At 57.4% G+C, this 27,706-nt stretch overlaps 3 protein-coding genes across 7 annotated transcripts; all 3 read left to right on the forward strand.

Moving 5' to 3' along the window:
- The first annotated feature begins 284 nt into the window (after positions 1-284).
- Positions 285-5,517, forward strand: PRSS56 (serine protease 56). Its single transcript, XM_025405429.1, has 13 exons — positions 285-517; positions 1,139-1,246; positions 1,622-1,672; positions 1,777-1,966; positions 2,320-2,419; positions 2,507-2,666; positions 2,866-3,008; positions 3,222-3,384; positions 3,578-3,751; positions 3,845-4,009; positions 4,119-4,181; positions 4,547-4,653; positions 5,017-5,517. Exons 1-13 carry the CDS (start codon positions 421-423, stop codon positions 5,305-5,307), a joined length of 1,812 nt encoding a protein of 603 aa, XP_025261214.1. The 5' UTR covers positions 285-420; the 3' UTR covers positions 5,308-5,517.
- Positions 5,518-5,973: 456 nt separating this feature from the next.
- On the forward strand, positions 5,974-16,422 carry CHRND (cholinergic receptor nicotinic delta subunit). 4 transcript variants are annotated; one of them, XM_025405054.1, is made up of 12 exons: positions 5,974-6,081; positions 6,345-6,490; positions 7,208-7,252; positions 8,075-8,184; positions 8,314-8,469; positions 8,675-8,784; positions 9,729-9,929; positions 11,108-11,219; positions 11,298-11,412; positions 13,675-13,879; positions 13,964-14,082; positions 14,870-16,422. In XM_025405054.1, the coding sequence occupies exons 1-12, from the start codon at positions 5,991-5,993 to the stop codon at positions 15,050-15,052; spliced, it is 1,593 nt and encodes a 530-aa protein (XP_025260839.1). In that variant the 5' UTR covers positions 5,974-5,990; the 3' UTR covers positions 15,053-16,422. The 4 variants fall into 4 exon arrangements, with proteins under 4 accessions (XP_025260839.1, XP_025260841.1, XP_025260840.1 ...); XM_025405056.1 differs by having other exon boundaries at positions 8,075-8,152; XM_025405055.1 differs by lacking the exon at positions 7,208-7,252.
- A 3,292-nt stretch (positions 16,423-19,714) lies between these two features.
- Positions 19,715-26,230, forward strand: CHRNG (cholinergic receptor nicotinic gamma subunit). 2 transcript variants are annotated; one of them, XM_025405267.1, is made up of 12 exons: positions 19,715-19,790; positions 19,980-20,119; positions 20,368-20,412; positions 20,589-20,698; positions 21,336-21,491; positions 22,387-22,484; positions 22,850-23,050; positions 23,243-23,357; positions 23,551-23,665; positions 24,322-24,532; positions 24,724-24,854; positions 25,466-26,230. In XM_025405267.1, exons 1-12 carry the CDS (start codon positions 19,736-19,738, stop codon positions 25,637-25,639), a joined length of 1,551 nt encoding a protein of 516 aa, XP_025261052.1. In that variant the 5' UTR covers positions 19,715-19,735; the 3' UTR covers positions 25,640-26,230. The 2 variants fall into 2 exon arrangements, with proteins under 2 accessions (XP_025261052.1, XP_025261053.1); XM_025405268.1 differs by lacking the exon at positions 21,336-21,491 and having other exon boundaries at positions 19,736-19,790; positions 25,466-25,639.
- Positions 26,231-27,706: the final 1,476 nt, after the last annotated feature.

The following is a 27,706-nucleotide window of genomic DNA, read 5'->3' on the forward strand; positions in this document are numbered from 1 at the left end:
CAGCTCTTCTTCCCTGTCTTGGCCCCTTTGATGGAGCCGCAGAAACAAGGGCTCCTTTGACAGAAGGGGGGCTCAGAGCTGGGATGATGAGACTTGAAAGGTGAAGGGTCAAGCCCACTACCCCACTCCTCCCCCAGTCTTGGCCACCCTCCCATGCACCCCTCCCCCAGGCTGTCCTCTATAAAGACCCCGCAGCCCCGTTCCCCTGTGGGCTCCTAGGAGTTAAGGGCCAGGTGAGGGCTGACCAGGGAGGCGGGTAATTTTGATGTAAGAGAACGGGGTCAGATGATTTGAGGGACAAGAATTCAGTGCCTGGGGGCCGAAAGGCAGCAGAAGGCGGGCACCAAAGGATAGGCGCCCGGAAGGTGGACTCCGAGGAGGAGAGAGGACGGGGGTCTCTCACCCCAGATCCTGGTCACCATGCTGCTGGCTGTGCTGCTACTGCTACCTCTCCCAAGTTCATGGTTTGCTCACGGGCACCCACTGTACATGCGCCTGCCCCCCAGCACCCTGCAAGGTAAGCCCAGGCTGGTCTGAGAGCCGCGGAGTCGGGAATAACGTAGAGGAAGTGGGACCCTGGGCGGACGGGATCAAAAGAGCTTGTCACCCCTATTCATAAGGACCTTTGGCCCCTTCTGCCCACCCTGCTGTGAGAAGGGGCCAAGAACGGAGATATAGATGGGAGAGGAGGGGTGTGGCGGGAGAGGGAAGGGGAGCTGTCAAGCATGCCGAAAGGAATGGAGAGAAGGCCCCGTGGAGCAGAGAGAAACAGCCCGGGGCAGTACCACACCCTTGGCTGTCCTGGCCGAAGGTAGGCCACTCAAACACAGCTACTTTCAGTCAATAAGACTGAGTTCTGTGATGTATCTTTGGGGTGGTGTCTTTAAAAAAAATTGTTAAGGAAAAGCACCTTTCAAAGATTCCAGTCCAGCTCGGTTGAATTAGGGAGATATCTTGGGCTGAGAACCTGGGACCATGGGCTCTGAGTGCTGGGCCCAGCTTCCCAGGGCCTCACTCACCTCCTCATTTTGTCCCAGGCTTGTGGGTCTCCTGAGGCAGGGCTCAGGGCTGGGACCAGGAGGATAAGGCTGAGGCTCTTCCCCAACCACGCATGATTGTGTGCCCCCTGTCCCAGCAGTTCTGTCGGCCCAGGGGACTCAGGCGTTGCAGGCAGCCCAGAGGAGTGCCCAGTGGGCAATAAACCGAGTGGCGATGGAGATCCAGCACAGATCGCACGAGTGCCGAGGTGCCCACCCTGCCCCCCATGCCCCACTGAACTTGCTGCCTACCCTGGGCCCATTCTGCTGCCCCTGTCCCTTCCCTTCAGCCTTAACTCCCCTCTTGGGGGCAGAGACTGAGTTGGGCCGCAACCAAGACGATATTTGTGAAGGTCCGTCTCTCCAAGTGAAGGGACTTGCTAGGCTTGGGGCATGGCCTGTGCAAAGGCAGGGAGGCAGAAACACTCTGTGCTCCTGTGGTGACCAGGAGAAGTTCATGGTTGTTGAAATAGAACCTGTGTGGGCTGGAGGGCTGAGAGACGGGGAGAAAGAGGCTCGGCCCAGCCTGGGGTGAGGACGGGTGAGAGGGCGGCAGTAAGACTCAAAGCCCTGTTTCTCCGCAGGATCTGGGCGCCCCAGGCTTCAAGCTCCCCTCCAGGACCCACCTGAGCCAGGTGAGGCTGGAAAGGCTGGAGAGGGCAGGCCTGAGAGCCCGGTGGGCCTCGAAGGCGAGGATGGCCAGAACATGTCCCTCGTGACACCCCTTGCCCCTTTCTAGGGCGGTGCGGCGAGAGGCGCCCGAGCACTGCCAACGTGACGCGGGCCCACGGCCGCATCGTCGGGGGCAGCGCGGCGCCGCCCGGGGCCTGGCCCTGGCTGGTGAGGCTGCAGCTCGGCGGGCAGCCTCTGTGCGGCGGCGTCCTGGTAGCGGCGTCCTGGGTGCTCACGGCAGCGCACTGCTTTGTGGGGTAAGTAGGGCCCCCAGGCCCTGCCCAGCCGGGGTCCCCAGCGCTGGGCCCCGCACCTGCCGGGTTGTCCGGCGGGCGACGCGCGGGAAAGGTGGTCTCTGCTGCCCCCTGGCGGCTGCCGGCCCCAGGCTGCCCTGTCTCAAGGGGCAGAGCCCGCCCCGCCAGGATGCCAGCCCAGAGGGGGTGGCACTGCCGGGCGCGTTCGCCCCTCTGGGACGGGACCCCTCCCCGGCCCGCCCTCCCTGCCCCCAAGTAGAGAAAGCCCTGCGTGCGGGCGGAGGGGTAGGGTCTCCGAGGGGCCTGCTGCGTGTGCCCCTGTCCTTCCTGCGTCTCAGCCACCGCTCGTCCCGCAGCGCCCCGAATGAGCTTCTGTGGACTGTGACGCTGGCCGAGGGGCCCCGGGGGGAGCAAGGGGAGGAGGTGCCAGTGAACCGCATCCTGCCCCACCCCAAGGTAAGAAGGCAGTCTCCAGGCCCCCAAGGCTGGGAACCGCACCCCCACTCGCGCCTCCTTGACCCTATGCCGCCTCCCCCTCCTCAGTTTGACCCGCAGACCTTCCACAACGACCTGGCCCTGGTGCAGCTGTGGACGCCGGTGAGCCCGGGGGGGCCGGCGCGCCCCGTGTGCCTGCCCCAGGAGCCCCAGGAGCCCCCTGCCGGCACCGCCTGCGCCATCGCGGGCTGGGGGGCCCTCTTCGAAGGTACTGGGCCTGGGTGAGCCGGCGCGTGGTGGGAAGAATTGGAGGTCCGAGGTAATAGAGTGTGGGGAGGCCAGGTTGCCTTGGAAAAATGCTGCCTGCTCTTTCAAAGGGGGAGGAATCAAGGGGGGGTGGTGGGAAGGGGACACTCAAGGCAGAGCTCTTGCCCTCCAAACCTGAGCCTTCCACCCCTTCCCTGCAGACGGGCCTGAGGCTGAGGCAGTGAGAGAGGCCCGTGTTCCCCTGCTCAGCGCCGACACCTGCCGAAGGGCCCTGGGGCCCGGGCTGCGCCCCAGCACCATGCTCTGCGCCGGGTACCTGGCGGGGGGCGTTGACTCGTGCCAGGTATGAACCTAGTCTGATGAGAAAAGGCCGTCTGAGCCTCCCTAGGGCCACGACGGCCTCCTTTCCTTCCACATCTGGCTGTCACTCGACTTCTCTGAGCCTCTCTGTCCTCATCGCTAAAATGGATACAAGTGGCAAGCTCACGCCTGCCAGGCGTAAGGCGGGCGTCACAGGGGGCAAGTGAATGCAGCGTCCTCTCTCTTGGCCCCACAGGGTGACTCGGGAGGCCCCCTGACCTGTTCTGAGCCTGGCCCCCGCCCTAGAGAAGTCCTGTTCGGAGTCACCTCCTGGGGGGACGGCTGCGGGGAGCCAGGGAAGCCCGGAGTCTACACCCGCGTGGCCGTGTTCAAGGACTGGCTCCAGGAGCAGATGAGCTGTGAGCGCTCTCTTTCCAATGCCCCATCCCCAGTGTCCCAACGGACAACCGTGGGACAAGCCCGTTTCCACCCCGCCCGTGCCCATTCCCAGCTCCCTTCTGCCTCTGCAAAGCCTGTCTCCCTCTGGGGAAGGAGTGTGGGAGCTAGGGCCCCAAACAGAGGGTGAGCCGACCCCTGTCCCGCCCGCAGCAGCCTCCTCCAGCCGCGAGCCCAGCTGCAGGGAGCTTCTGGCCTGGGAACCCCCCCAGGAACTGCAGGCAGACACCGCCCGGCTCTGCGCCTTCTATGCCCGCCTGTGCCCGGGGTCCCAGGGCGCCTGTGCGCGCTTGGCGCACCAGCAGTGCCTGCAGCGCCGGCGGCGATGCGGTCAGTTCTGTTCACCGGGACCGGGACGGGGGGCGGAGGGAAAGGGGCCTGGCCAGCCTCTGACCGCCGCTCCGACTCCTGTACGGTCTGCAGAGCTGCGCTCGCTGGCGCACACACTGCTGGGCCTGCTGCGGAACGCCCAGGAGCTGCTCGGCCCGCGCCCGGGGCTGCGGCGCCTGGCCCCCGCCCTGGCTCGCCCCGCTCCAGCGCTCCAGGAGTCTCCCCGGCACCCTGCCCGCGAGCTGCGGCTGCACTCAGGTACCCCGCGCCCTCCAGCCCAGCCCAGCCCATCCCTGGCCCGGCCCCACCCGGGCGGCGGAGCCACTTTCTCCGGCCGAGGAGGTCCCCTAACCCTGTGACTCCCCAGGATCGCGGGCTGCAGGCACTCGATTCCCGAAGTGGAGGCCGGAGCCGCGCGGAGAAGCCAATGGTAATGACGCCCTCTGCCGACCTTCGGGAGGGGATAGGTCGAGGGCCTGGATGAGGTCGGAAGCGCTTTTAGGCAGCTCCGGGAAGCACTTACCCAGTGGGGCAACAGAGTGAACTCACTCTCCCCTCTCCGCCACAGAGCGTAAGACTCTTTTGGAGGACTTGTGGTTTTAGCTCTCATCAGTGTCAAACAGAGATGCTTTGCCTGGTGTTACTGCTTAACTTCCCCGAGCCTCAGTTTCCCCATCTATATCATAAGAGGCTGTGTGTCCCCTGGGAGGCCGTCCTGAAGTGCTGGTGGGAGTGCCACCTCCAGTTCCATACCGCATCCGTTCATTATTCCAGGGGCCTCTCCTCTTCCTCCAGGCTGCCCTGGGCTGGATCCCCTGCGACAGAAGTTGGCTGCCCTGCAGGGGGCCCATGCCTGGATCCTGCAGGTCCCCTCGGAGCACCTGGCCATGAACTTTCATGAGGTAGGCCCCCAGGCTTCCAAACTCCTTCACGGTGGCCTGGGAAGGCTGAGACCTAGCCCAGGGAAGGTGCAGAGAGCTCAGCCCCGATGCCCTCCCAGCAGCCTAGGGTCGCCTCTGGCCCTGCTCTGGGGGTAGGTAGAGGGAGTAGGGCCCGCGGAGTGTAAGCCAGGCCACTGGGGATGGTGGTGGGGAGAGTGAGTAGAGGGGTGGGTGGGGGTGTCCACAGCAGCGGGAAATGAGCAGGGTTTCGGGGAGAAAGGAAGGAGCATGGGTCTAGGTGAGAGTTTCTGGGGCCCAGGGGCAGAGGGGGTGACCTCTGGGATTCCAACTCAGGGCCCCTGATCCCCACTCCTCCCTCTGTAGGTCCTGGCAGATCTGGGCTCCAAGACACTGACCGGGCTCTTCAGAGCCTGGGTGCGAGCAGGCTTGGGGGGTCGGCATGTGGCCTTCAGTGGCCTGGTGGGCCTGGAGCCGGCCACACTGGCTCGCAGCCTCCCCCGACTGCTGGTGCAGGCCCTGCAGGCCTTCCGTGTGGCTGCCCTGGCAGAAGGGGAGCCCGAGGGACACTGGATGGATGTAGGGCAGGGGCCTGGACTGGAGAGGAAGGGGCACCACCCACTCAACCCTCAGGTACCCCCCGCCAGGCAACCCTGAGCCATGTCTGGGCCCCCAGCCCCTGGGCAGGACCTACTGCTCCCAGGAGCTGAGAGCGGCTGGGGAGCATAATCACAAACTGTTGCTGCCACAGTGGCTGGGTGTGTGCGGGTGGGATGGGGTGGGGGTCCTGGGCCCTCCGTGTCTTCCCAGGTTTACAAGCAGAGAATCACAGCGGCTTTAATAAATGTTATTTATAATACATGGAAACAACTCTGGAGCTTTCTTGGGACGGGACCTGGTGGGTGGACATTCAGTCTCAGGGGTGGGATCCAGGCAGGGCTGCCTCTGGAAGCAGTTGGCAAGGGTCACAGAGGCTGGAGAGAGGCTGTGAGGTCCCCATCTGAGACCATCTCCTGCTTCCTGAGAAGTGGCAGCAGCTGGCCTGCCTGTCGCCCCACCCCCTTGCATGGCTGCCCAGCGCTGGCCCCAGTGCCCAGCGTCTCCGCTCAGCGCCCTGCCCCTCCCCCCCACCGTCCTCCCCACTCTGCCCCCTGCTGCTGAGCTGCGGGGAGTCCCAGCCTGGGATCTTTGCCTCACGTCCTTGGGCTCCTGCCCTGGCTGGCCCGTCCCCCACCGCCATGAGGTGTCAGATTGTGTTTCCGGCTGCCTCTTCCCTTTGACTCCCTCCTCCCCCAACACCTGTCCCCTCTCCCGCCCACCCTCATTCCACAGCCCTGTAGATGGGAGGGGCAGATGCAGGTCCCAGTCAGAGGGATGGGATGGAGGGGCCATTGCTGACACTGGGGCTGCTGGCCACCCTGGCGGTGTGTGGTAAGGGTAGACATCTTCCCCACCCTGGGGTCCCCCGTGATGCCCACCCAGGCCCCACACGGTATGGCCTCCTCTCACTCCCCACTCCCACTCTGCCATCTCTCCCTGCTGGGGGGCCGCCTTCTGGGGTCCCCACTCCCAGGGAGTGGTTGGATTCCTCCCTGCTCATCCCAACCTCATGGTCCAGCAGGACCTCAGGGCAGCTTCCCTCCTGAGTCCCCTGCCCAGGGCCCCATTCAGTCCTTGTCCCTGACCCTCCCCAGGCATCTGGGGGCTGAACGAGGAGGAGCGGCTGATCCGGCACCTGTTTCAAGAGAAGGGCTACAACAAGGAGCTCCGGCCCGTGGCACACAAAGAGGAGAGTGTGGACGTCACCCTGGCCCTCACGCTCTCCAACCTCATCTCCCTGGTGAGAGGCCCTCCGCTGCTGGGTTGGGAGGTAGAGCAGGGACAGCTTCCCAGGACCAGGATAGCCATGGAGGAATACAGAAGCCCCCGCCTGGCCTATGGCGGCTCCCTTTCTGGGAAATGTGCTGGAGCTGCTCTGTGCCCTGACAGGCTGCTGTCCTGCCCCTCCAGTGTAAGCTTTGGGGTGTCCTCCATCCACACCCATAGCACGACCCATCTGTGACACACTTCAGAGGCCACCGGTCCTCTCTGCTCCCTAGCTGCCCGCCCACTCCTGACTGCGAGTGATCAGGGCCCAGATGCCATGGTGTCCCTGGGTGCCAGTTGAGAGTGGGTGAATGTAGGCCGGGCGTGGTGGATTACGCCTGTAATCTCAGCACTTTGGGAGGCCAAGGTGGGCGGATTACCTGAGGTCAGGAGTTCGAGACCAGCCTGGCCAACATAGTGAAACCCTGTCTCTACTAAAAATATAAAAATTAGCTGGGTGTGATGGCATGTGCCTGTAATCCCAGCTACTAGGGAGGCTGAGGCAGGAGAATTCCTTGAACCAAAGAGGCAGAGGTTGCAGGTTGCAGTGAGCCAAGATCGTGCCACTGCACTCCAGCCTGGGCAATTGAACAAGATTCAAAAAAAAAAAAAAATACAGAGACAGTGGGTGAATGTGTGTGGATAAAAGAATGATATGGCCCTGAAGGATGGCCCTACCGTCTAATTACAGAAAGAAGTTGAGGAGACCCTCACTACCAATGTGTGGATAGAGCACGTAAGAATGCCCCTCCCAGCTGGGCGCGGGGGCTCATGCCTGTAATCCCAGCACTTTGGGAGGTCGAGGCGGGCAGATCACGAGGTCAGGAGATCAAGACCATCCTGGCTAACACGGTGAAACCCCGTCTCTACTAAAAATACAAAAAATTAGCCGGACGTGGTGGTGGGCGCTGGTAGTTCCAGCTACTCGGGAGGCTGAGGCAGGAGAATGGAGAATGGTGTGAACCCAGGAGGCGGAGCTTGCAGTGAGTCAAGATTGTGCCACTGCACTCCAGCCTGGGTGACAGAGCAAGACTCCATCTCAAAAAAAAAAATAATGCCCCTCCCAGAGCCAGTGGGGTAGCGGGAATGCAGGGTTCCAGGCTGCTTCCACTTGGAGATCCCATCTGCCTTGGACACTGTTCCCCAGGAGGGGTTGGTGCCTCCCTACAGAGAAGCCCCAGGCCCAACTGTCCTTCCCCCACCTAGTGCCCTCACCAGCCCCTAGTGCCACCTTCAAGTGGATTAGGATTCACATATTGGAAAACTGCCACTTTATCTTGGTTTTTATTAGAAAACATTCTCCTCCTGTCTGTCAAAAGTCCACAATACAAACACAAATCTCCTATGCTCACAGTGGAAATAATGCTCCCTTAGTTGTGCAGTGAGCATCCTGCACAGCTGTCCATGACAGACCTGAATCCACACTCTGTACCTGCCTTCCCCAAACCTCTTTTGTCACAGCTCTCAGACCCTGTTCAGTCTTCTCTCAGGGAAGTAGGGGGAGCCAGGAGCCTGGACAGCTGCAGAGTGCACTGCTGACATGCCTTTGGGATTCCAGGGCTGGACAGACAACCGGCTGAAGTGGAATGCTGAAGAATTTGGAAACATCAGTGTCCTGCGCCTCCCCCCGGACATGGTGTGGCTCCCAGAGATTGTGCTGGAGAACAAGTTGAGCCAAGCCCTCCCTGACCTCCTCTCTGTCACCCTGCCTCCTTTCCTTAAGCCTCCTCTGCATCCCCCAACTCTGCCAGTCCTGAGTCGCCAGAGCTCACTGTGGTTCTTGTCCCTGTTCCCCAGCAATGATGGCTCCTTCCAGATCTCCTACTCCTGCAACGTGCTTGTCTACGACTACGGCTTTGTGTACTGGCTGCCACCTGCCATCTTCCGCTCCTCCTGCCCCATCTCTGTTACCTATTTCCCCTTCGACTGGCAGAACTGCTCCCTCAAGTTCAGGTGCTCCCATTTATCCAGCCATCCCTCACCCCAAAGCACCCTACCAGGGGCTGAAGGAGGTGACTGAAGCACCTCCAGACAGAGGCCCCTGCCCTGTCCGGATTAGTGCTGCCCTCCCCACAATGGTCCTCCCTTACTAACCTTTCCCCGCTCTGTGGCCCCAGCCAGTGACTGAGTGTCACTCTCTGCCCATTGCCCTCCCCAGTTCCCTCAAGTACACGGCCAAAGAGATCACCCTGAGCCTGAAGCAGGATGCCGAAGAGAACCGCACCTACCCCGTGGAGTGGATCATCATTGACCCTGAAGGCTTCACAGGTGCTGGGAGCAGCCACCAGTGGGTGGGCAGGTCCCTCAGACACACACACACAGACACACTGGCACTGCCCACCCAAGAGATACACACGTGCACACACACATACCTAGAACACCGATACACAGCTACTCACACACGCAGCTAGACACAGAAGGGCAGACACATGCCCGCCCACAGAGAAGCACACAGACACTCACACTTCCTGAATGCAAAGCTATCCCAAAGGCAGAGAGAGACGGTGCCAGTGCCCTCCCCCGCCCCTGTCCAGGCCCGGAAGTCATGCTTCTCACACATGAGATGCCTGTGGCTGACAGGGGTTTAGTGTTTCCTGTGCCTGGTGAACCCAGGGGTGTGGTTGGCATGAGGGCTGTGTCATCCTGATGGGGGGTGTCTGCCATCCCTCCTGACATCCTCATCCCTGATCTGTACCCAGGCTCGGATTCTCCATGGGGCCTACCGCTCACCCCGTCCATCAGAAGGGACCCTGTCTCACTGTCTCAGGCTGGCACATCATGGCAGGGATAGTTTTACTGTCACTGGCTCGTTATCCCCCAGGCCCAGGCCGAGGAGGAGTGGCTCAATTAATGTCCAGGAGGGTTTTTTTTTTGTTACTCAGGAAGACAGGCTCAATATCTGAGAGCATATGTTTGACTTGGTCTCTTTAATCTGCAATACCTATTTTTGGCTCGTGTATCTTTTCAGCCAAAAGATACTCCTTATTTGAGCCCTGTATGGCCTCAGCTTCTACTTTTTCCGAAAAGATAAAAAAGAAATCAGTCACAGAGGAAGACCGAAACTTCCATCCCGACGCCCCAGGGAACGACACCCAGACAGCCGGCCGCGTCTCTGGACTGGCTTGCCCCGCCCAGCCCCTCATTCTGTCCCCAGGCCTTGCCTAGCCCCTTTGGCCTGGCCTGACCCTAAGGTGTCCATGTACCGCCCTCAGAGAACGGGGAGTGGGAGATAGTGCACCGGCCGGCCAGGGTCAACGTGGACCCCAGAGCCCCTCTGGACAGCCCCAGCCGCCAGGACGTCACCTTCTACCTCATCATCCGCCGCAAGCCCCTCTTCTACATCATCAACATCTTGGTGCCCTGTGTGCTCATCTCCTTCATGGTCAACCTGGTCTTCTACCTACCGGCCGACAGTGAGCCTCCAGGCCTTGTTCCCTGCTCCCCCTCCCCATGCCCACCTGAACAGGGCCAGCCCCAGCCCTGCCCCCTCACTTCCTCCTGGGAGCCACCTGAGATTTCCATTCCTGGAGCTCCCTGCCTGGGCCAGGTGTGAGGGCCAGGTGGACACCCAGAGGGAGGGCTGTATGATTCTGGGCGACATCCCCAAATGGACAGGGCAGGGCATCTCCAAGATGCTACTTCCCACGGACTCGCAGAAGAACTGGTAAACTGTCCCTCTGTCAGAGCAGAGACTAAGTCCCTCACGGTCACCAGTATGTGGCCTTGAGCCTGGCACACAGGAGGCCCTCAACTACTGAACCAGTGGGTGAATAACAGGGTCTCTGGGACAGTAGGGTGTGAGGCAGAAAACCTGTCTATGCTCACCTGACTCTAGGAGGCAGTGGTTTACAAGTTCAGAATATTTACTATGAGCAGCGCATAGTGAGTCCCAGGGTGAAAGGCCACTCAGCCCCTGCCCCTGGCGGGACTTCAGGAGGGAGAAGGGGGGCACCTTCCATCTGCAGTGGGGTTGGGAGAGCTCCTAGAGGAGGTGGAGTTGGAATGGACTTGAGCAGGATTGGGTGAGGCTACCCTCGGCAGGAGGAGCAATGCTAATGAGGAGGGGGGCCAGGCAGGGGCTGAGGGGGCCTCAGCAGGGGAGCCCCCCTCCTGCCCTTGCAGGAGCTCAGGTGGGAAGAGCAAGACAGCACTGGGCTGGGGTGTCTGAGTGAGGGGCTGGGAGTTGGGTTGTTATCCTGGTGCTATGAGGACACCCTGGTGCTTTCTGAGCAGGGAGTAATGCACACAGATCTGCGCTCCAGGAGGGTTCAGTGGCGTGGGTGGGTTGTGACAGCTGATTTTCATGAGCACTTACCCAGTGCCAGGCAGAGTGATGTGTGTTAAACACACTCTCACCATATTCAACAGTTGAGAAAACTGATGCACAGAGAGGTTGGGCTACTTGCCCAAGGTCACCCAGCTAGTAAGTGGCAGAGCTGAGATTTGCACCCAGGGCCTGTAGCTCCATAACCCATGATTTTTATCAGGGCACCATGGTACTACAGAGGTGCCAGGGGCCACAGCAGGACCCTCTAGGACTAGGGCCCCAAGGTCCTAGTTTCCCCAAAGAAGCTAAGTCTGGCTTCCCCAGGTGGTGAGAAGACATCAGTGGCCATTTCTGTGCTCCTGGCTCAGTCCGTCTTTCTGCTTCTCATCTCCAAGCGGCTGCCCGCCACATCCATGGCCATCCCCCTTATCGGCAAGTGAGTGATGCCCAAGCCCGGCCCCACCCTGCTTGCCCAGCCCAGCCCTGGGGCTCCAAGCTGAGTGTGTGCCCACAGGTTCCTGCTCTTCGGCATGGTGCTGGTCACCATGGTTGTGGTGATCTGTGTCATCGTGCTCAACATCCACTTCCGAACACCCAGCACCCATGTGCTGTCTGAGGGGGTCAAGAAGGTGAGTACTCGGCCCGGCACCATGGCTCACCACTGTAATCCCAGTATTTTGGGAGACTGAGGCGGGAGAATCTCTTGAGCCCAGGAGTTGGAGACTAGCCTGGGCAACATAGTGACACTCCCATCTCTACAAAAAAATCAAACAAAAAATTAGCCAGGTGTGGTGGCGCATGCTTGTAGTCCCAGCTACTCAAGAGGCTGAGGTGGATCACTTGAGTCTGGGAGGTCAAAGTTGCAGTGAGCTGTGATCGCCCCAGGGCACTCCAGCCTGGGCAACAGAGTGAGACCTTGTCTCAAAAAAAAAAAAAAAAAAAGGAAATGAGCACTCTCAATAGCCAAAAGCTGGAGATTGAGCCAGGTACAGTAGTTCACACCTGGAGTCTCAGCTACTCAGGAGGCTGAGGTGGGAGGATCCCTGGAACCCAGGAGGTGGAGGTTGCAATGTGCTATGATCACATCACTGCACCCCAGTCTGGGCAACAGATTGAGACCCCATCTCTAAAAAAAAAAAGGCAGGGGCCGGCCGTGGTAGCTCACGCCTGTAATCCCAGCACTTTGGGAGGCTGAGGCGGGTGGATCACCTGAGGTCAGGAGTTTGAGACCACCCTGGCCAACATGGTGAAACCCCATCTCTACTAAAAATACAAAAATTAGCCAGGCATGATAGCATGTGTTTGTAATCCCAGCTATTCGGGGGGCTGAGGTATGAGAATTGCTTGAACCTGGGAGGTGGAGGTTGCAGTGAGCCAAGATCCCACCACTGCACTCCAGCCTGGGCGACAAGAGTGAAACTCCGTCTCCAAAAAAAAAAAAAATCTGGAAGTTGTCCAAAGGCCATCTGTAGAATGGATAGAGACACTGGACACATACTCCCACAGGAGTGCTGCTCAGCAGTGCAGAAGCACCGCGGCTACTGCACCCCTGCATGCGTGAACCTCCTGGCAGACTGATCCGTGAAAGAAACCAGACGCAGCGGCACATGCTGCAGGCCTCACTTTGTAAGAAGTTCAAGAATAGGCCAAATCAATGTTTGGTGATAGAAGTCAGAATGGTGGCTATCTCTGGGGCTGGGAGGGAACTGAGCGGGGGCAGGTATGAGGTAGATTTTTGGGGATCATGCTCACTATCTCATCACTGGGGATTTACCCAGTGGAATGCATCTGTAAAAATTCATCTAGCTATATACTTAATGTGTTCATTCCACTGTATGCTGCAACTCAGAAGGAAGAAGGGGAGGACTGAGTGGGCAGGGTGCTGGGAGAGGGATGCCCTTGCCTCTTGGCTACTGCAGGGCTGGCTGGCTGTTCTGGGACAGCTGAAGTCAGTTTAGCAACTCTTTTTTTTTTTTTTTTTTGAGATGGAGTCTCCCTCTGTCGCCCAGGCTGGAGTACCATGGTTCAATCTCAGCTCACTGCAACCTCTGCCTCCCAGGTTCAAATGATTCTCATGCCTCACCCTCCTGAGTAGCTGGGATTACAGGCACCTGCCACCATGCCCAGCTAATTTTTGCATTTTTAGTAGAGATGGGGTTTTGCCATGTTGGCCAGGCTGGTCTCGAACTCCTGACCTCAAGTGATCCACCTGCCTTGGCTTTCCAAACGGTTGGGAGTATAGGCGTGAGCCACCATGACCGGCCTTAGCAACTCTTTTCTTTTCAGCATTTGATGGGGGAGACTGTAGCATTTGGAGGATTTACCTTAGTTTTTGGCCTTTAATTAATCATTTTTAGTGAATGGGTTCTCCCCCGCACCATGGGTGATGTGGTCTCGAGAGCTGGAAGCAACCTACATATGCATCAGTAGGGATCAGGGAATCAATGACAGAGTCAGATAGGCGAGCACTTTGTGGCAGCCAGGAATGAAGTCACGTATGTTAGGACGTATAAAGGTCACCTCATGCTTGTAAAATGGCCTTTCTTGGCTGGGCGCAGTGCCTCACGCCTGTAATTCCAGCACTTTGGGAGGCCGAGTTGGGCGGATCACGAGGTCAAGAGAGCAAGACCATCCTGGCCAACATGGTGAAACCCCATCTCTGCTAAAAATACAAAAATAAGCTAGGCATGGTGGCATGTGCCTGTAGTCCCAACTACTTGGGAGGCTGAGACAGGGGAATCACTTGAACCCGGGAGGTGGAAGTTGCAGTGAGCCGAGATCGCGCCACTGCACTCCAGCCTGGCGACAGAGTGAGACTCCATCTCAAAACAAAACAAAACAAAACAACAACAACAAAACGCCTTTCTTGTGGCCCCTTGACCCGGCCCCAGCTCTTCCTGGAGACCCTGCCAGAGCTCCTGCACATGTCCCGCCCAGCAGAGGATGGACCCAGCCCTGGGGCCCTGGTGCGGAGGAGCAGCTCCCTGGGATACATCTCCAAGGCTGAGGAGTACTTCTTGCTCAAGTCCCGCAGCGACCTCATGTTTGAGAAGCAGTCAGAGCGGCACGGGCTGGCCAGGCGCCCCACCACTGCACGTGGGTTCCCGCTGGTCTTGGTTTTCAGCCCATCTGTGGGAGGTGGGGGCAGGCCTCACACCCACGCTGGGCCCTTGTCCATAGGCCGGCCCCCAGCAAGCTCTGAGCAGGCCCAGCAGGAACTCTTCAATGAGCTGAAGCCAGCTGTGGATGGGGCAAACTTCATTGTTAACCACATGAGGGACCAGAACAATTACAATGAGGTAAGGGACCACAGGATTGCCATGTACAGGTGTTCAAGTAGGGCACTGATTAAGTGTATTCTACCTTAAGAGGACAGGGTTCCCCTTAGAGACACACACCAACTTAGATGAGGAAGTTAAGGTGATACAGATTCCAGGCCCCTCCCAGGGAGAGGGAACTCCTGCCTGGCACCCTATAGCAGCACTGGGGCTAGGCACACACACAGAGGCATACAGCTCCACCCTGTCCAGGCCACACTCTGAGCACCCCTTAGGGTCCCTTCTTTCTCCCAGCTGCCAATCATTTTCTGTCCCTACTCAGTTTCAAGCCTGATACTCCAGACAGAACCAGACGTTTTAAAGGTAGCCATATACGGTTATTCAACATTGTACAACTTCTAAAAATTCTCTCTTGAGAAAAGGCATCTTTTCCCAGTTCACATATGGGCTGGCAGCAGCCCTGACTTGCTGGATTGGGGAGAAAGAGGAGAGGGGTCTATCCACCTTCCTTAGCCGCTAGGAGAGACCCCTGGGCCTCAGTTCCTCTCTAGCCCCAGAACCCTGTGCTACAGCAGAGAGGGAGGCTATGGTCTGTTCTCTGCCTCCTCAACAGAGTGATCAGCCCTGCCTGTGACCAGAGGCGCCTGGGACCTTGCTGGGGACAAGCTGGCAGTATCCTGCAAGCCAGAGGCAGCCTCTGCAGGCACACTGAGCCGGGCCTCTGCCTCCATGGCTGGGCCTCAGCTTGGGGGTGGGGCTCTGTGGCCTGAGGCCCTTCTCACCCCACTCTCTCTGCCCCTACCCACAGGAGAAAGACAGCTGGAACCGAGTGGCCCGCACAGTGGACCGCCTCTGCCTGTTTGTGGTGACGCCTGTTATGGTGGTGGGCACAGCCTGGATCTTCCTGCAGGGCGTTTACAACCAGCCACCGCCCCAGCCTTTTCCCGGGGACCCCTACTCCTATGACGTGCAGGACAAGCGCTTTATCTAGGGTGGGCCTGTGGGGGAGCCAGGAGACAGCAGGGTCTGAGAGAGGAGCCATGGTCCCTAATGAGACCCACTCATAGCCCTGAGGCTCACGCCCCTCAGACTGGGGAAGAGTCCAGGGAAGGAAGGGAGCAGCCACTCCTCAATGCTCAATGGCTCCCCTGAAATCAAGACAGGGCCACCTGAGATGGTCTGAGGGTGGACACCGGCTACAGCAGGTGGGCAGGACGATCTGTGGGGAAGTAGGAGGCTGGCTCAGGGGCCAGGGAGGAGGCCGGCTCAGGGGCCAGGGAGGAGGCCACTCAGGGTGGCCTCACAGGGAGAACTCTGATAGGGGTGAGACAGATAGGGCCCCTTCTCTGCTCCTCCTCCCACAAGGTGTGGGGTAGAGCAGGCAGGAATCTGCGCCTTCACTCCCTGGCTCCTCCAGCCTCCCTCTTCCCACCTACCCTTCAACCTCAGGCTTCTGAGGCCTCACCTGGGACTGAGGTTGAGGATACCTCCCTCCCTCAAGACCCCAGAGTATCCTTTCCTAGCTCTTTCTGCCTTGACCACTCTGCCTAGGTCCCTTTGGGAAGTTGAGGACTGGAGTGGAAAGGTCAGGATTGACATCCACAAAGACTTGGGGTCAACCTGAGGTTGCACACACAATCCTAGAGGACCAGAATGCAGCACCTCTCCCCAAAGGGCCCCTGCCCCCCAGCATCTACTCCTCCCCAAAGTAGGGTTGTCATGCATTATTTGGGGCATATTCTAAAAAAATCATTCGTTGTTTCTCTGAAATTTGTCCTGTATTTTTATTTGCTAAATCTAGCAACCCTATCCCAAAGACAGCCTCCATTCAATCCTATCCTGAGGGCCAAAGGCCAATACTGCAGGAATTGGGAGACAAGGGTCTGTTTGTAAGGCAGCCCACCTCCAAGATGGCCCCGGTGATACCCAGTATTCACACTCTTGTGCAGTCCCCTCACTCTGTACCAGGGTGGGTCTGGGTAACCAACAGAATGAGGCAGAAGTGATGGTACCTCACTTCCCAGATTCAGTTAGGAAAGACACTAGGGCCTCTTTCTTGCTCATTCACCCTCATTCTCACAGCAGTTGGATCTCTCACTTTGGGGAAGCCAGCTGGCACGTTGAGGAGCCCTATGGAGAGGCCCACACGGCAAGGAAATAAGGCCTCCTGCCATCAGCCACGTAAGCGAAGGTGGAAGTGGATCCTCTGCCCCAGTAGGGCCTTTGGATGAGATCACAGCCCAGTAGACATCTTACGTGCAGCACCATGAAAGTCCCTAAGCCAGAACCACCAGCTAAGTGGCTCCTGGATTCCTGATCCCCCAGAAACTGTGTGAGATAATAAATGTGTGTTGTTTTAAGTAACAAAGTTTTGGTGTCATTTGTTATACCAGCAATGTGACCTTGAGTGAGCTGCTCTTCATCTCTTACCTTCCATTTTCTAATCTGCAAAATGTGTGTCTAGTGAGTCCTAGTCATGGGGTGTTGTGAAAATTGAATTTCTAGTAGTAGCATTTTCATGTGACCTGCACATTTAATGGGTGGTGATTTAACCCATTTCCCTCAGTGGGGAATTGGTGACCTCATTAACTCAGATATATAGAAGGTGAGATTTTTAATGTTTAGATGTAACCAAGGAAAAAGAAAAACCATTTAAAACCAAAACTGACCCCAGTAACTTCTGCCTTCCAGCATGAACTATATTCACAAAATTCAAGGTACAAATCTTTTATTTTCCTGTCTAAATAGGAAAGTCAGTTTGTTCTCACACCCGTCAGGTGAGCAGGAAGTCTGAGACTTCGCCAGGAATAGTCCATCAACTCAGGGAGGGTCCGTCTTAAGTACAGGGATGAGAGTGAGTCTAGGGCTCTCAGCCACAGTCTTTGCTTCTCTCTGCCTCATGGTGGCGCTGCTGGCAACAGGTCTTGGTTCAACCACCAGCTGAGTCCTCAGTTCTATTAGGCCTTGCTCAAGTGGCTGTGGACTTCCAGAGAAGACAACCCCAAAATGTCACACAAAACTGGGGGGGTGCCTCTTGCACAGGCTCCCAGGGAAACCACGGTTTCCACCAGCAGCACCCGCTCCCCCAGCACCGTGGTGCTCTCAGGACTGGTCCACTCTGACTGACATGGAACTCCATATTCTGTCCCCAGGAAGTCATGCTCATGGGCACAGCTTTCCGGGAAGCCAGAGTGTGTTCCTTACTCTCTCCAGACCAACAGGGCTACCTGCTCTCTTTCAATGGACAGTGAATCAGTAATACACTGGGATGCAAGGAACAGAAAGCTCAAGGAATTGTAGTTTAAACACAAAAGGTTTCCTTTTTCTCACATAATAATAGGGAGGCGGAGGTGATCACACCGCCTCAGCTGTCTAACAAAGCTATCAGGGACCCAGGCACTTTGCCATCTGCCCAGCCCTGCCTCCATGGCAAGCTGGCTTCTGTCCTCAGACCTGTTGGCCCCAGATTGTGAGCTGACAGCAACAGCTGCACAATTAGCACCTATGTTCAGGCAGAAAAGGGCCAGCCATTTCTGATCCCTTTCATCAAGAAGCAAAACTTTTCCAGAGGCCAGACATAGTGGCTCACGCCTGTAATCATAGCACTTTGGGAGGCCAAGGCGGCTGGATCACCTGAGGTAAAGAGTTCAAGACCAGGCTGGCCAACATGGTGAAATCCCCTCTCTACTAAAAACACAAAAATTAGATGGGCGTGGTGGTGCCCGCCTGTAATCCCAGCTACTCAGGAGGCTGAGGCAAGAGAATTGCTTGAACCCAGGAGGCAGAGGTTGCAGTGAGCCGAGATCAAGCCATCGTACTACAGCCTTGGCAACAAGAGTGAAACTCCATCTCAAAAAACAAACAAACAAACAAAAAATAACTTTTACATAAAGTCCCTGCAGACATCCCACAGGTCAAAACATCACATGGCTAGCCTATCTGAAGGGAGACTAGGAAATGAGTATTTTGCTCTACCAGCCATTATAACAGAGGGTGGCAAAGGAGTAGTGTTAGACAATTCTACAGATGATTTTCTCTGAATGGGTCCTGTCCCTGCACACGTAACCCCTCCAAGAAACTGCCATTCCTCATTGATGATTTACCCTTTGGAGAACATCAAGAAGGCTTCTAGGCCGTCTCTCCCAGAGCAGGGAGAGGGAGAAAACAGGAGGGTCGGGGGCAGGGAATGCAGGGACAGGTGGTCCACTGTTTGGCAGTGCTTCCTGATCTTGGAGGCCATTGATGAATTTGGTAAAGTGTGGGCATAAAGGAGAGTAAAGAGGTGGAGAGAAAATGGTCTGCAAAAGAGGATAAGAAAACTGCATCTAGGGGGACCAGAGGGCAAAATGGAAAGGCAAGGGTCTCAGAAGTGAGAAGGACACAAGGGCTTTGTAAATTCCAGGAAAAGTGGGCCACACAGAGAGAAGCTCAGTGGCGGGGGAGGGGTAAGCTTCCCCCCCACTGAGGGGAAGCTCAGGGAGGGGGAAGCTCAGGGAGGGGGAAGCTCGGGGAAAGGGAAACCCAGTGAGGGGGAAGCTTAGGGAGGGGGAAGTTCAGGGAGAGGGATGCTGAGTGAGGGCGATACCGAGTGAGGGGGATGCCGAGTGAGGGGGATACGGAGTGAGGGCGATGCCGAGTGAGGGGGATGCCGAATGAGGGCGATGCCGAGTGAGGGGGATGCCGAGTGAGGGCGATGCCGAGTGAGGGGGATACGGAGTGAGGGCGATGCCGAGTGAGGGGGATACGGAGTGAGGGTGATGCCGAGTGAGGGCGATGCCGAGTGAGGGGGATGCCGAGTGAGGGGGATACGGAGTGAGGGCGATGCCGAGTGAGGGCGATGCCGAGTGAGGGGGATACGGAGTGAGGGCGATGCCGAGTGAGGGCGATGCCGAGTGAGGGAAATGCCGAGTGAGGGCGATGCCGAGTGAGGGGGATGCCGAGTGATGGGGATGCGCAGTGAGGGAGATGCCCAGTGGCAGGCCAAGATGGGCGGATCACTTGAGTTTAGGAATTTAAGACTGGCCTGGCCAACATGGTGAAACCCCGTCTCCACTAAAAATACAAAAAAAAAAAAAAAATAGCCAGGCATGTTGGCACGTGCCAGTAGTCCCAGCTACTCAGAAGGCTGAAGTAGGAGAATCGAGGTGGAGGTTGTAGTGAGCCAAGATCGCACCACTGCACTCCAGCAAAAAACAAACAAACAAAATCCTCACATGCCTACCCAACAGCCTTCACACCCACCCAAATCCTGACTCCCTAGAGGGAGCAGGAGGGAGTCCACCTCAGCCCTCTCTGGAGCTGCCATCAGGTTCCTTGGCAACCTGCCTTCCCTACCACACCCAGCTGGCCCTGGCTGTGTCCTTGGCCCCCATGTGAAACACAGAGGTGGGGCTGGGACAACTGAGCCCGAGTTGGGGCTGGAAGGTGGATGTCTCTTTTGGGGCAGACAGGGCCCCTGTCTCCCCTCTCCAGCCCAGGTAATCTGAGCCCAGCATTGTGTCCATCCTGGAACAGCTGACAAGGCTGTGGTCAGACAGCTGGTGGGGCTGGGCCGGGTTGGCTGGGCTGACTGGGGTGGGAGTGTAGGCTGTTATATGACACCCAGAGCCCATCTGTCTCTGCCCCAGACCTTGGAGCTGTTGTCCCACCCATCACTGCAGATTGCTGAGGCGCCATGCATGGGGGCCAGGGGCTGCTGCTCCTCCTGCCGCTGCTGGCTGTCTGCCTGGGTAGGACACAAAGGAATCTCAGCCTAGGGAGTCCCAGAGCTGGGGTCCACGGCCTCAGGGGATGGAGAGCCTGAGGGCTATTGGGGCCTGCCCTGGATCCAGTTCCCTGAGTCTCCACTTCACACCCCCAGGGCCTCCCCAATCTTTCCGCCTCCAAGCTCCTGCTAGGCTCACGCCTGTCTATTGCAGGGGTCCAGGGCCGGAACCAGGAGGAGCGCCTGCTCGCAGACCTGATGCAAAACTACGACCCCAACCTGCGACCTGCGGAACGAGACTCGGATGTGGTCAACGTCAGCCTGAAGCTAACCCTCACCAACCTCATCTCCCTGGTAAGCCGCAGGATGGAGGAGGGGTCAGTGCACCAGGCCCTGGGACCCGCTGGGGATAGCATGGGGTGACTCCAGCCACCAAGAGGTTGGAGGGCCCCACAGGGGACAGGCTGGGGTCTGGAAAACCCCCATGATTGTGGGGGGTGTACTGTCAAGAGGCTGGGGGATGCTTGGCCCCATCGGTGGCCTGTGGGACTGGCACTGAAGTTGGGGGCTGAGCCCTCCATACTGCACCCTTGCACCCCCAGAATGAGCGAGAGGAAGCCCTCACCACCAACGTCTGGATAGAGATGGTAAGAGGCCACCCTGCTACCCTCCTTCCATCAGGGGCCCCACCTCACCACCCCAAGGCCTCCTGAGAGTTGCCTGCCCCCTTCCTGCCTCTTCTGTCCTCTTGGGCTGGATGCCCACTCCTAGGGGTGTGGTGCAGCAGAGTGCAGAGGCCTAGCAACTGCCCCTCCCCCTGCAGCAGTGGTGCGACTATCGCCTGCGCTGGGATCCGCGAGACTACGAAGGCCTGTGGGTGCTGAGGGTGCCGTCCACCATGGTGTGGCGGCCGGATATTGTGCTGGAGAACAAGTGAGGAGGGGGCGCAGACAGGGGTGTGGGGGACAAAGAACACAGGGTCTGGGCCCAGCAGAACAAGGGGGCACTGGGAAAAGAGAAAGATGAGCAGGGGGTGCAAATTGGGCACCTGTGTGGCTAGGGAAGAACTGGATGGAGCAGGTGCCAAGGGCAGGGCCCTGGGTATGGCCTCTGACCCCAGGGCCAGCAGACCAGACCCTACGCCAGGCTCCATCCCCTCTGGGCTGGGCCACCTGGTGGGCTGCTCCCTTCCCTGTAACATGGGGCCACTGACGGGTCCTACAGAAGCTGGTGGGAGTCAACAAGACAGGCATGAAAAGTGCATCACTTGGGGGCTGGCACATGGTGTGGGCTTAACACGTTAATCGTTATTATTATTATTAAAACAAGAGAGAGAAAGAGAAGCAGAAATTAGGAGGTGGTGCCTGAGGAAGTCTGTCTGGGGCAGGGGTGGCAGGAGGATTGCTGGGGGGACCTAGTGGTCCGGGTGGGAACCACTCAGGGGGTGACAGGCTGGTAGGGACTTGTGTCCCCAGGCCCCTATCCACATGGGGCAGAGGGGCTGGTCTGGGGCTGGGGTGTCGGGGGCTGAGCCCACAGCCTCATGGCCTGGCCTGTTCTGTGCACACAGCGTGGACGGTGTCTTCGAGGTGGCCCTCTACTGCAATGTGCTCGTGTCCCCTGACGGCTGTATCTACTGGCTGCCGCCTGCCATCTTCCGTTCCGCCTGCTCTATCTCAGTCACCTACTTCCCCTTCGACTGGCAGAACTGCTCCCTTATCTTCCAGTGAGGCCATTTATGGGGGAGGATTAAGAGAGCTGCTCTCAGAGGGCCCTGGGCAGGGGTGGGGCAAGGCCTGGGCAAGACTTCTGGCCTTGGCTCCGGCAGCACCTAGAGGCCAAGGGCCTGGCTCCATCTCCCCTGGGCCTCTGTGCCCATCTCAGGCTAAGACGCCTGAAGGTGCCCGAGCTCTCCCTGCTAAGCCCGAGTCCCCTCACTCATCCTCCTTCACTGCCTCAGTTTCCTCGCCGGTGCCCCAAGGGGAGACATTCACACCTGGGGTGTGAATGGTACACATGCACACAACATGCATGTCTGCGCACATACGAAATCACTGCACACTCCAGGCCCACGGGGAGGCGGGGCTGTTCTGTGAGAGAGGGGCCCTGGCAGGGAACCCAGCGGAAGCATGTGTGCAACCAAGCCACCCCTGGGCGTCTCTGGGTCTGTTTCCTCAAACCTAAGTGTGGGGAGGAGGGCCTGAGGGAGGGTTCTCCTGTATCTTAGAGGAGCAGTCTTTCCACAAGCAAACCTGGCAGGGAGACTCCCCTCCATAGACACAAGGGTCCTCCTTAGCTAGGCATGTATATTCTACATTGCCATCATCAGCCCCTCCTGCCAGACAGCAGTGGGAGGGACACATGCAGAGTGGCCCTGGGCCCATCAGCCAGGTGAGGGCCCTGCAGCCTCCTGGGCCTTCAACTCAATCTTCCTGACCCCAAAGAGCCCTAGGTCCCCTGCTCTCCATATCTCACCACTGGGGTTTTATGGAGAACTCAGAAGCATGGGGCTGCATCTTGCTGAAGCAAAGCTGCCCACACATGTCCCCAGATGGTCATCCCCATGCAGTCATGGCAGGTCTACCCACTCACATTTAGCCTCTTTCCTCGGTGACTCCCAGGTCCCAGACTTACAGCACCAATGAGATTGATCTGCAGCTGAGTCAGGAAGATGGCCAGACCATCGAGTGGATTTTCATTGACCCTGAGGCCTTCACAGGTAACCCCCACCCAAGGGCTCCCCAGGCAGCCTCATCCAGGGCTCCTGCTGGACCAAGCTGTGGTCAAGGCTGGACCAAGGTCAAATCCCTCCCATGTAACTCAAAATGAAAACTACAGCAAACCATAAAATACGCTTTTTAAAACGTCCAACAAAGCTCTGACTTTCCTCATGATAATGACTCCAATTTTAGAAGGAGAGGCTCAAGTATCCAATCTCCCACCCCACTTCTGTCCTGCAAGGGTGCCTCCCCTGCTGGTGCTCCTTAGGGCACATGCTGCCCTTACAGCTGGGTCACTCAGGCTGCAGGGATCTGCCTAGCCCACACTTCCTGTGCCCACTCCTGCCTGCCTGCCTGCCCACAGAGAATGGGGAGTGGGCCATCCAGCACCGACCAGCCAAGATGCTCCTGGACCCAGCGGCACCAGCCCAGGAGGCAGGCCACCAGAAGGTGGTGTTCTACCTGCTCATCCAGCGCAAGCCCCTCTTCTACGTCATCAACATCATCGCCCCCTGCGTGCTCATCTCCTCCGTCGCCATCCTCATCTACTTCCTTCCTGCCAAGGGTACCTGGAGCCTATGGGAGAGAGCCGTCCAGTAGCACAGGGGATACCTGAGAGGCCGGGGCGGGCCCTGCCTGGGGCACAGAGTGGCATTACGACCCAGGACAGAGGCAGTGGGCTACTCCTGGGGTAAGGGTTTCCTCTGTGGGTGGGGAAGGTAGGGACCTGCTCTGAGAGCCTCTCGGTCACTGGCAGCTGGGGGCCAGAAGTGTACCGTCGCCATCAACGTGCTCCTGGCCCAGACTGTCTTCCTTTTCCTTGTGGCCAAGAAGGTGCCTGAAACCTCCCAGGCGGTGCCACTCATTAGCAAGTAAGGCTGGTCTTCATACCCACCCGCCTACCCCACTCTCCCTTCTTGGGAGCACAATGGCCTCCTGCATTGCCCTTTTGCCCTCCATCCACCCCAGCATCCTCAATTCAGGAGGCCTGAGGGGGGCAGCCACTAAGGGTGGGGGTAGCATCATGGTATGGGCTGCCAGCTCCTGCCCACCCCACCCTGACAGGTACCTGACCTTCCTCCTGGTGGTGACCATCCTCATTGTCGTGAATGCTGTGGTCGTGCTCAACGTGTCCTTGCGGTCCCCACACACACACTCCATGGCCCGAGGGGTCCGCAAGGCAAGGACCTTCCCTGCCCACTTCAACATCCTGCTGCCCACTCCCCTACACCTCCCTCTCGCACGCCCCTGGCCGTATTCCTCACCTGCGACATTCCACAGCACACCTATCCTGGGTGTATCTTGAAGCATGGGCCAAAATCGATTACAGTAATACAGTAATGAAATTGCTTCCTAGGTGCCAGGGATATTACAAATGTTAATGTATTTCATCTTCATAAAATCCGTATCATCTCCAATTACAGATGAGGACATTGAGGCGCAGAGAGGTTAAGTAACTTGCCCAAGAAAGTGCACTACGAAGTCAAAAAAGCAAGAGTCTCCCGGGATAGTCTGATTCTAGTCTGTGATCTATAGCCCACCTGCAGCCTTCAGCTTGGGCCCTTGTTGCACATGCAGATTCCCAGGCCTGCCCCAGGCATTCTAGGCCAGAATAGCATGAGGGTTGGGGGCAGGAATCTGTGTTTGTAAAAAGTGCCCTGGTGATTCTGATGTGCACTGAAGTTTGGGGACCCAGGCTCATGTCCAGTACAGAGCTTTACCAAGGCCACATCACTGCCCTGGTATGTGCCTAGCAGCACAAGCCCTTAACGCCAACTTCCTGCTTCTGCTCTGAAGCTCGGCCTGGCTGCCCTAGTGAAGCCACCCCCTCTCTAGGTGTTCCTGAGGCTCTTGCCCCAGCTGCTGAGGATGCACGTTCACCCGCTGGCCCCGGCAGCTGTGCAGGACACCCAGCCCCGGCTACAGAATGGCTCCTCGGGATGGTCGATCACAACTGGGGAGGTGGCCCTCTGCCTGCCTCGCAGTGAACTCCTCTTCCAGCAGTGGCAGCAGCAAGGGCTGGTGGCAGCAGCGCTGGAGAAGCTAGGTGAGACATTGCAGGTGTGCCTGGGGACACTCCTCCCCTGGGACTCCAGCTGGGGAGCCAGACACAGCAGATGAGTGCTGGAGAAGTGTCCAGGTCAGGGAGAGAGCAGCTAGGGTCCCTAAGGAGAGGCCATCTTCTCTGCCTGTTTCTCCTCCATTCTACTCCCAAACCTTATCCTTTCTCTTTATCAGAGAAAGGCCCGGAGTTAGAGCCGAGCCAGTTCTGTGGCAGCCTGAAGCAGGCTGCGCCAGCCATCCAGGCCTGCGTGGAAGCCTGCAACCTCATTGCCCGTGCCCGGCACCAGCAGAGTCACTTTGACAATGTAAGCTGAGTCAGGGTGGGGTGGAGGTGGAGTGAGTACCTGGGCTTGGACCTGTGATGGAGACAGGATGAGTGGGGTGGCCAAGATAGGGCAGTGGGATGGAAAAAGAGGAGTTTGGGAGCAGTGGCTCACATCTGTAATCCCAGCACTTTGGGAGGCCGAGGCAGGTGGATTCACCTGATGTCAGGGGTTTGAGACCAGCCTGCCAACATGGCAAAATCCTATCTCTACCAAAAATTAGCTGGGCGTGGTGGTGGGCACCTGTATTCCCAGCTACTCAGGAGGCCGAGGCAGGAGAATCGCTTCAACCTGGGAGGTGGAGGTTGCAGTGAGCCGAGCCGAGATCGCACCACTGCACTCTGTCCTGGGTAAAAGAGTGAGACGTGAGACTCTGTCTCAAAAAAAAAAAAAAAAAAAAAGAAAGAAAAAGGAACAGGGGCAGCGGGGACATCTCAGGGCCAGGGGACCATGGAATTAGCCACCAGTTGGGACCTGGACATAGGTAAGAAGGGCCCCAGGAAATGGAGACATGGAAGCCCAAGGATGAGAACGGGACCCAGGGAAGACCTGGTGCCGCCGCAGGCCATCCGACACCTGACTCCCATCCTCAGGGGAATGAGGAGTGGTTCCTGGTGGGCCGAGTGCTGGACCGCGTCTGCTTCCTGGCCATGCTCTCGCTCTTCGTCTGTGGCACGGCTGGCATCTTCCTCATGGCCCACTACAACCGGGTGCCAGCCCTGCCATTCCCTGGAGATCCACGCTCCTACCTGCCCTCACCAGACTGAGCCAACCAACCACCGCGGGGCATGTGGGAGTCACACACGTGGGTCACACTGAGTCTTATCAGCCACGTTCTCCTACTGAGGTCCTAAGTGTACTCTTTGGGAAGTGCCCTTCAGGGCTGTGTGAGCCAAACAGTCCTAAGAAAAGCTGGGGAAAGAGTCTGAGCTGGAGTCTGGGAGTGGTTGGGGGTGGGCTGTGGTTAGTGTGCTGCTGCGGTCAGCATGCGTGCAGGACTGGCTAGCTTGTCCTGGCAATAGCTGCTCCTCCACTCAGCGCACTCCCCTCACTTAGGCCAAGCATTATTCATTCCCATCAATCTGAAGTCCAAAGGACTGTTTTGTGTAATACCTTCGGGCTTGGGACTGGCTCCCTTTTTACAAGTTCTCCCTGAAAGAGGGCAGTCAAGAGAGGTGTGAAGAGTAGCAGCCTATGCTCTCTCCAAAGCAGGGCAGCAGCCCATGCCAGCTGGCATCTCCCCACTGTGCCTTCTGGGTACAATAAGCACCCAATTCTCAAAAGCCCCAGTGGCCTTTCCATTCATGTCCATTTTTCTACCACTGACCACAAGACAATTTCCTGAGTTTTGTAATCCTTTTTTTTTTTCAGTTTTTGATGTGTCGTTGTTGTTTTGTTTAGTTTTGAGACAGAGCCTCACTCTTGTCATGCAAGCTAGAGTGGAGTGGCATGATCACAGCTCACTGCAGCCTCAACTTCCGGGGCTCAAGCGATCCTCCTGCCTCAGTCTCCCAAGTAGCTGGCACCACAGGCATGCACCACTACACCCAGCTACTTTTAAATTTTTAGTACAGATGAGGTTTTGCTATGTTGCCTAGGTTGGTCTTGAACTCCTGAGCTCAAGTGATCCTCCCACTTGAGCCTTGGGATTACAACAGGCATAAGCCACTGTACCTGGCCTCCTTTTTTTTTTTTTTTTTTTTTGAGATGGAGTCTTGCTCTGTCCTCCAGGCTGGAGTGCAGTGGCACAATCTCGGCTCACTGCAACTTCCGCCTCCTGGGTTCAAGTGATTCTCCTGCCTCAGCCTCCTGAGTAGCTGGAATTACAGGTGCACATCACCACACCCAGCTAATTTTTTTTTTTTGTATTTTTAGTAGAAATGGGGTTTCACCATGTTGGCCAGGCTGGTCTCGAACTCCTGACCTTGTGATCCGCCCACCTCAGCCTCCCAAAAAGTGCTGGGATTACAGGCGTGAGCCACCGCGCCAGGTCACCTGGCCTCCATTTTAATTAAGAGCTCCTCACAGCAGTATGCACAAGCAAGAATCATTATTCCCCGTGTTATACTGGCAAATTGAGTCTAGAGTAAGAGGGACTCCACACAACACTGGTGGCTAAACAAGGTTTGAAGTCCAGAATTCCTGACTCTGACCCAATCTGACATTCTAAGATTCTATGGCCTGAAAAACAGGCCCTTCTTCCCAAAGGATGGTTGAGACAAGGAAGAGCCAGGCAAGAAGAGTGTGGAGTTAACAGAAAGCCACTGAGCTCTTCATTCCAGGAGAAGACTTTGGCCTCCCTTGACCCCACTAATCAGGTAGTAAGGCAATAAGCTGGGGTCTTCCTGTGGGAGAGGCGAGGTCCTGCTCTAAGATTACAGCTGGCACAAGAGTTCGGCTGGTAACCAGGGGACACCCTTGGGCAAGTCACCTATGCTCCCTAAGCCTGTTCCCTCATCGGTAAATAAGGTGCAAAAAATAATCCATTCCCGACCAGGTGTGGTGGCTCACACCTGTAATCCCAGCACCTTGAGAGGACAAGGTGGTGGACTGCTTGAGCTCAGGAGCCCAGGAACCCAGCCTGGGCAACATGGGGACACCCGGTCTCTACCAAAAAATAAAAACTTAGCTGGGCGTGGTGATGCATACCTGTAGTCCCAGTTACTCGGGAGGCTGAGGTGGGGGGATCGCTTGAGCCCAGGAGGTCTAGGCTGCAGTGAGCTGTGATCATGTGACTGCACTCCAGCCTGATGACACAGTAAGAGCCTGTCTCAAAAAAAATAAAAATAAAAAATTACAAAACTAAAAAAAAAGTGAAAGTGCCACATAAAGGC

This window comes from Theropithecus gelada, chromosome 12, assembly GCF_003255815.1.
Source record: "Theropithecus gelada isolate Dixy chromosome 12, Tgel_1.0, whole genome shotgun sequence".
Classification (NCBI taxonomy): Eukaryota; Metazoa; Chordata; class Mammalia; order Primates; family Cercopithecidae; genus Theropithecus; species Theropithecus gelada.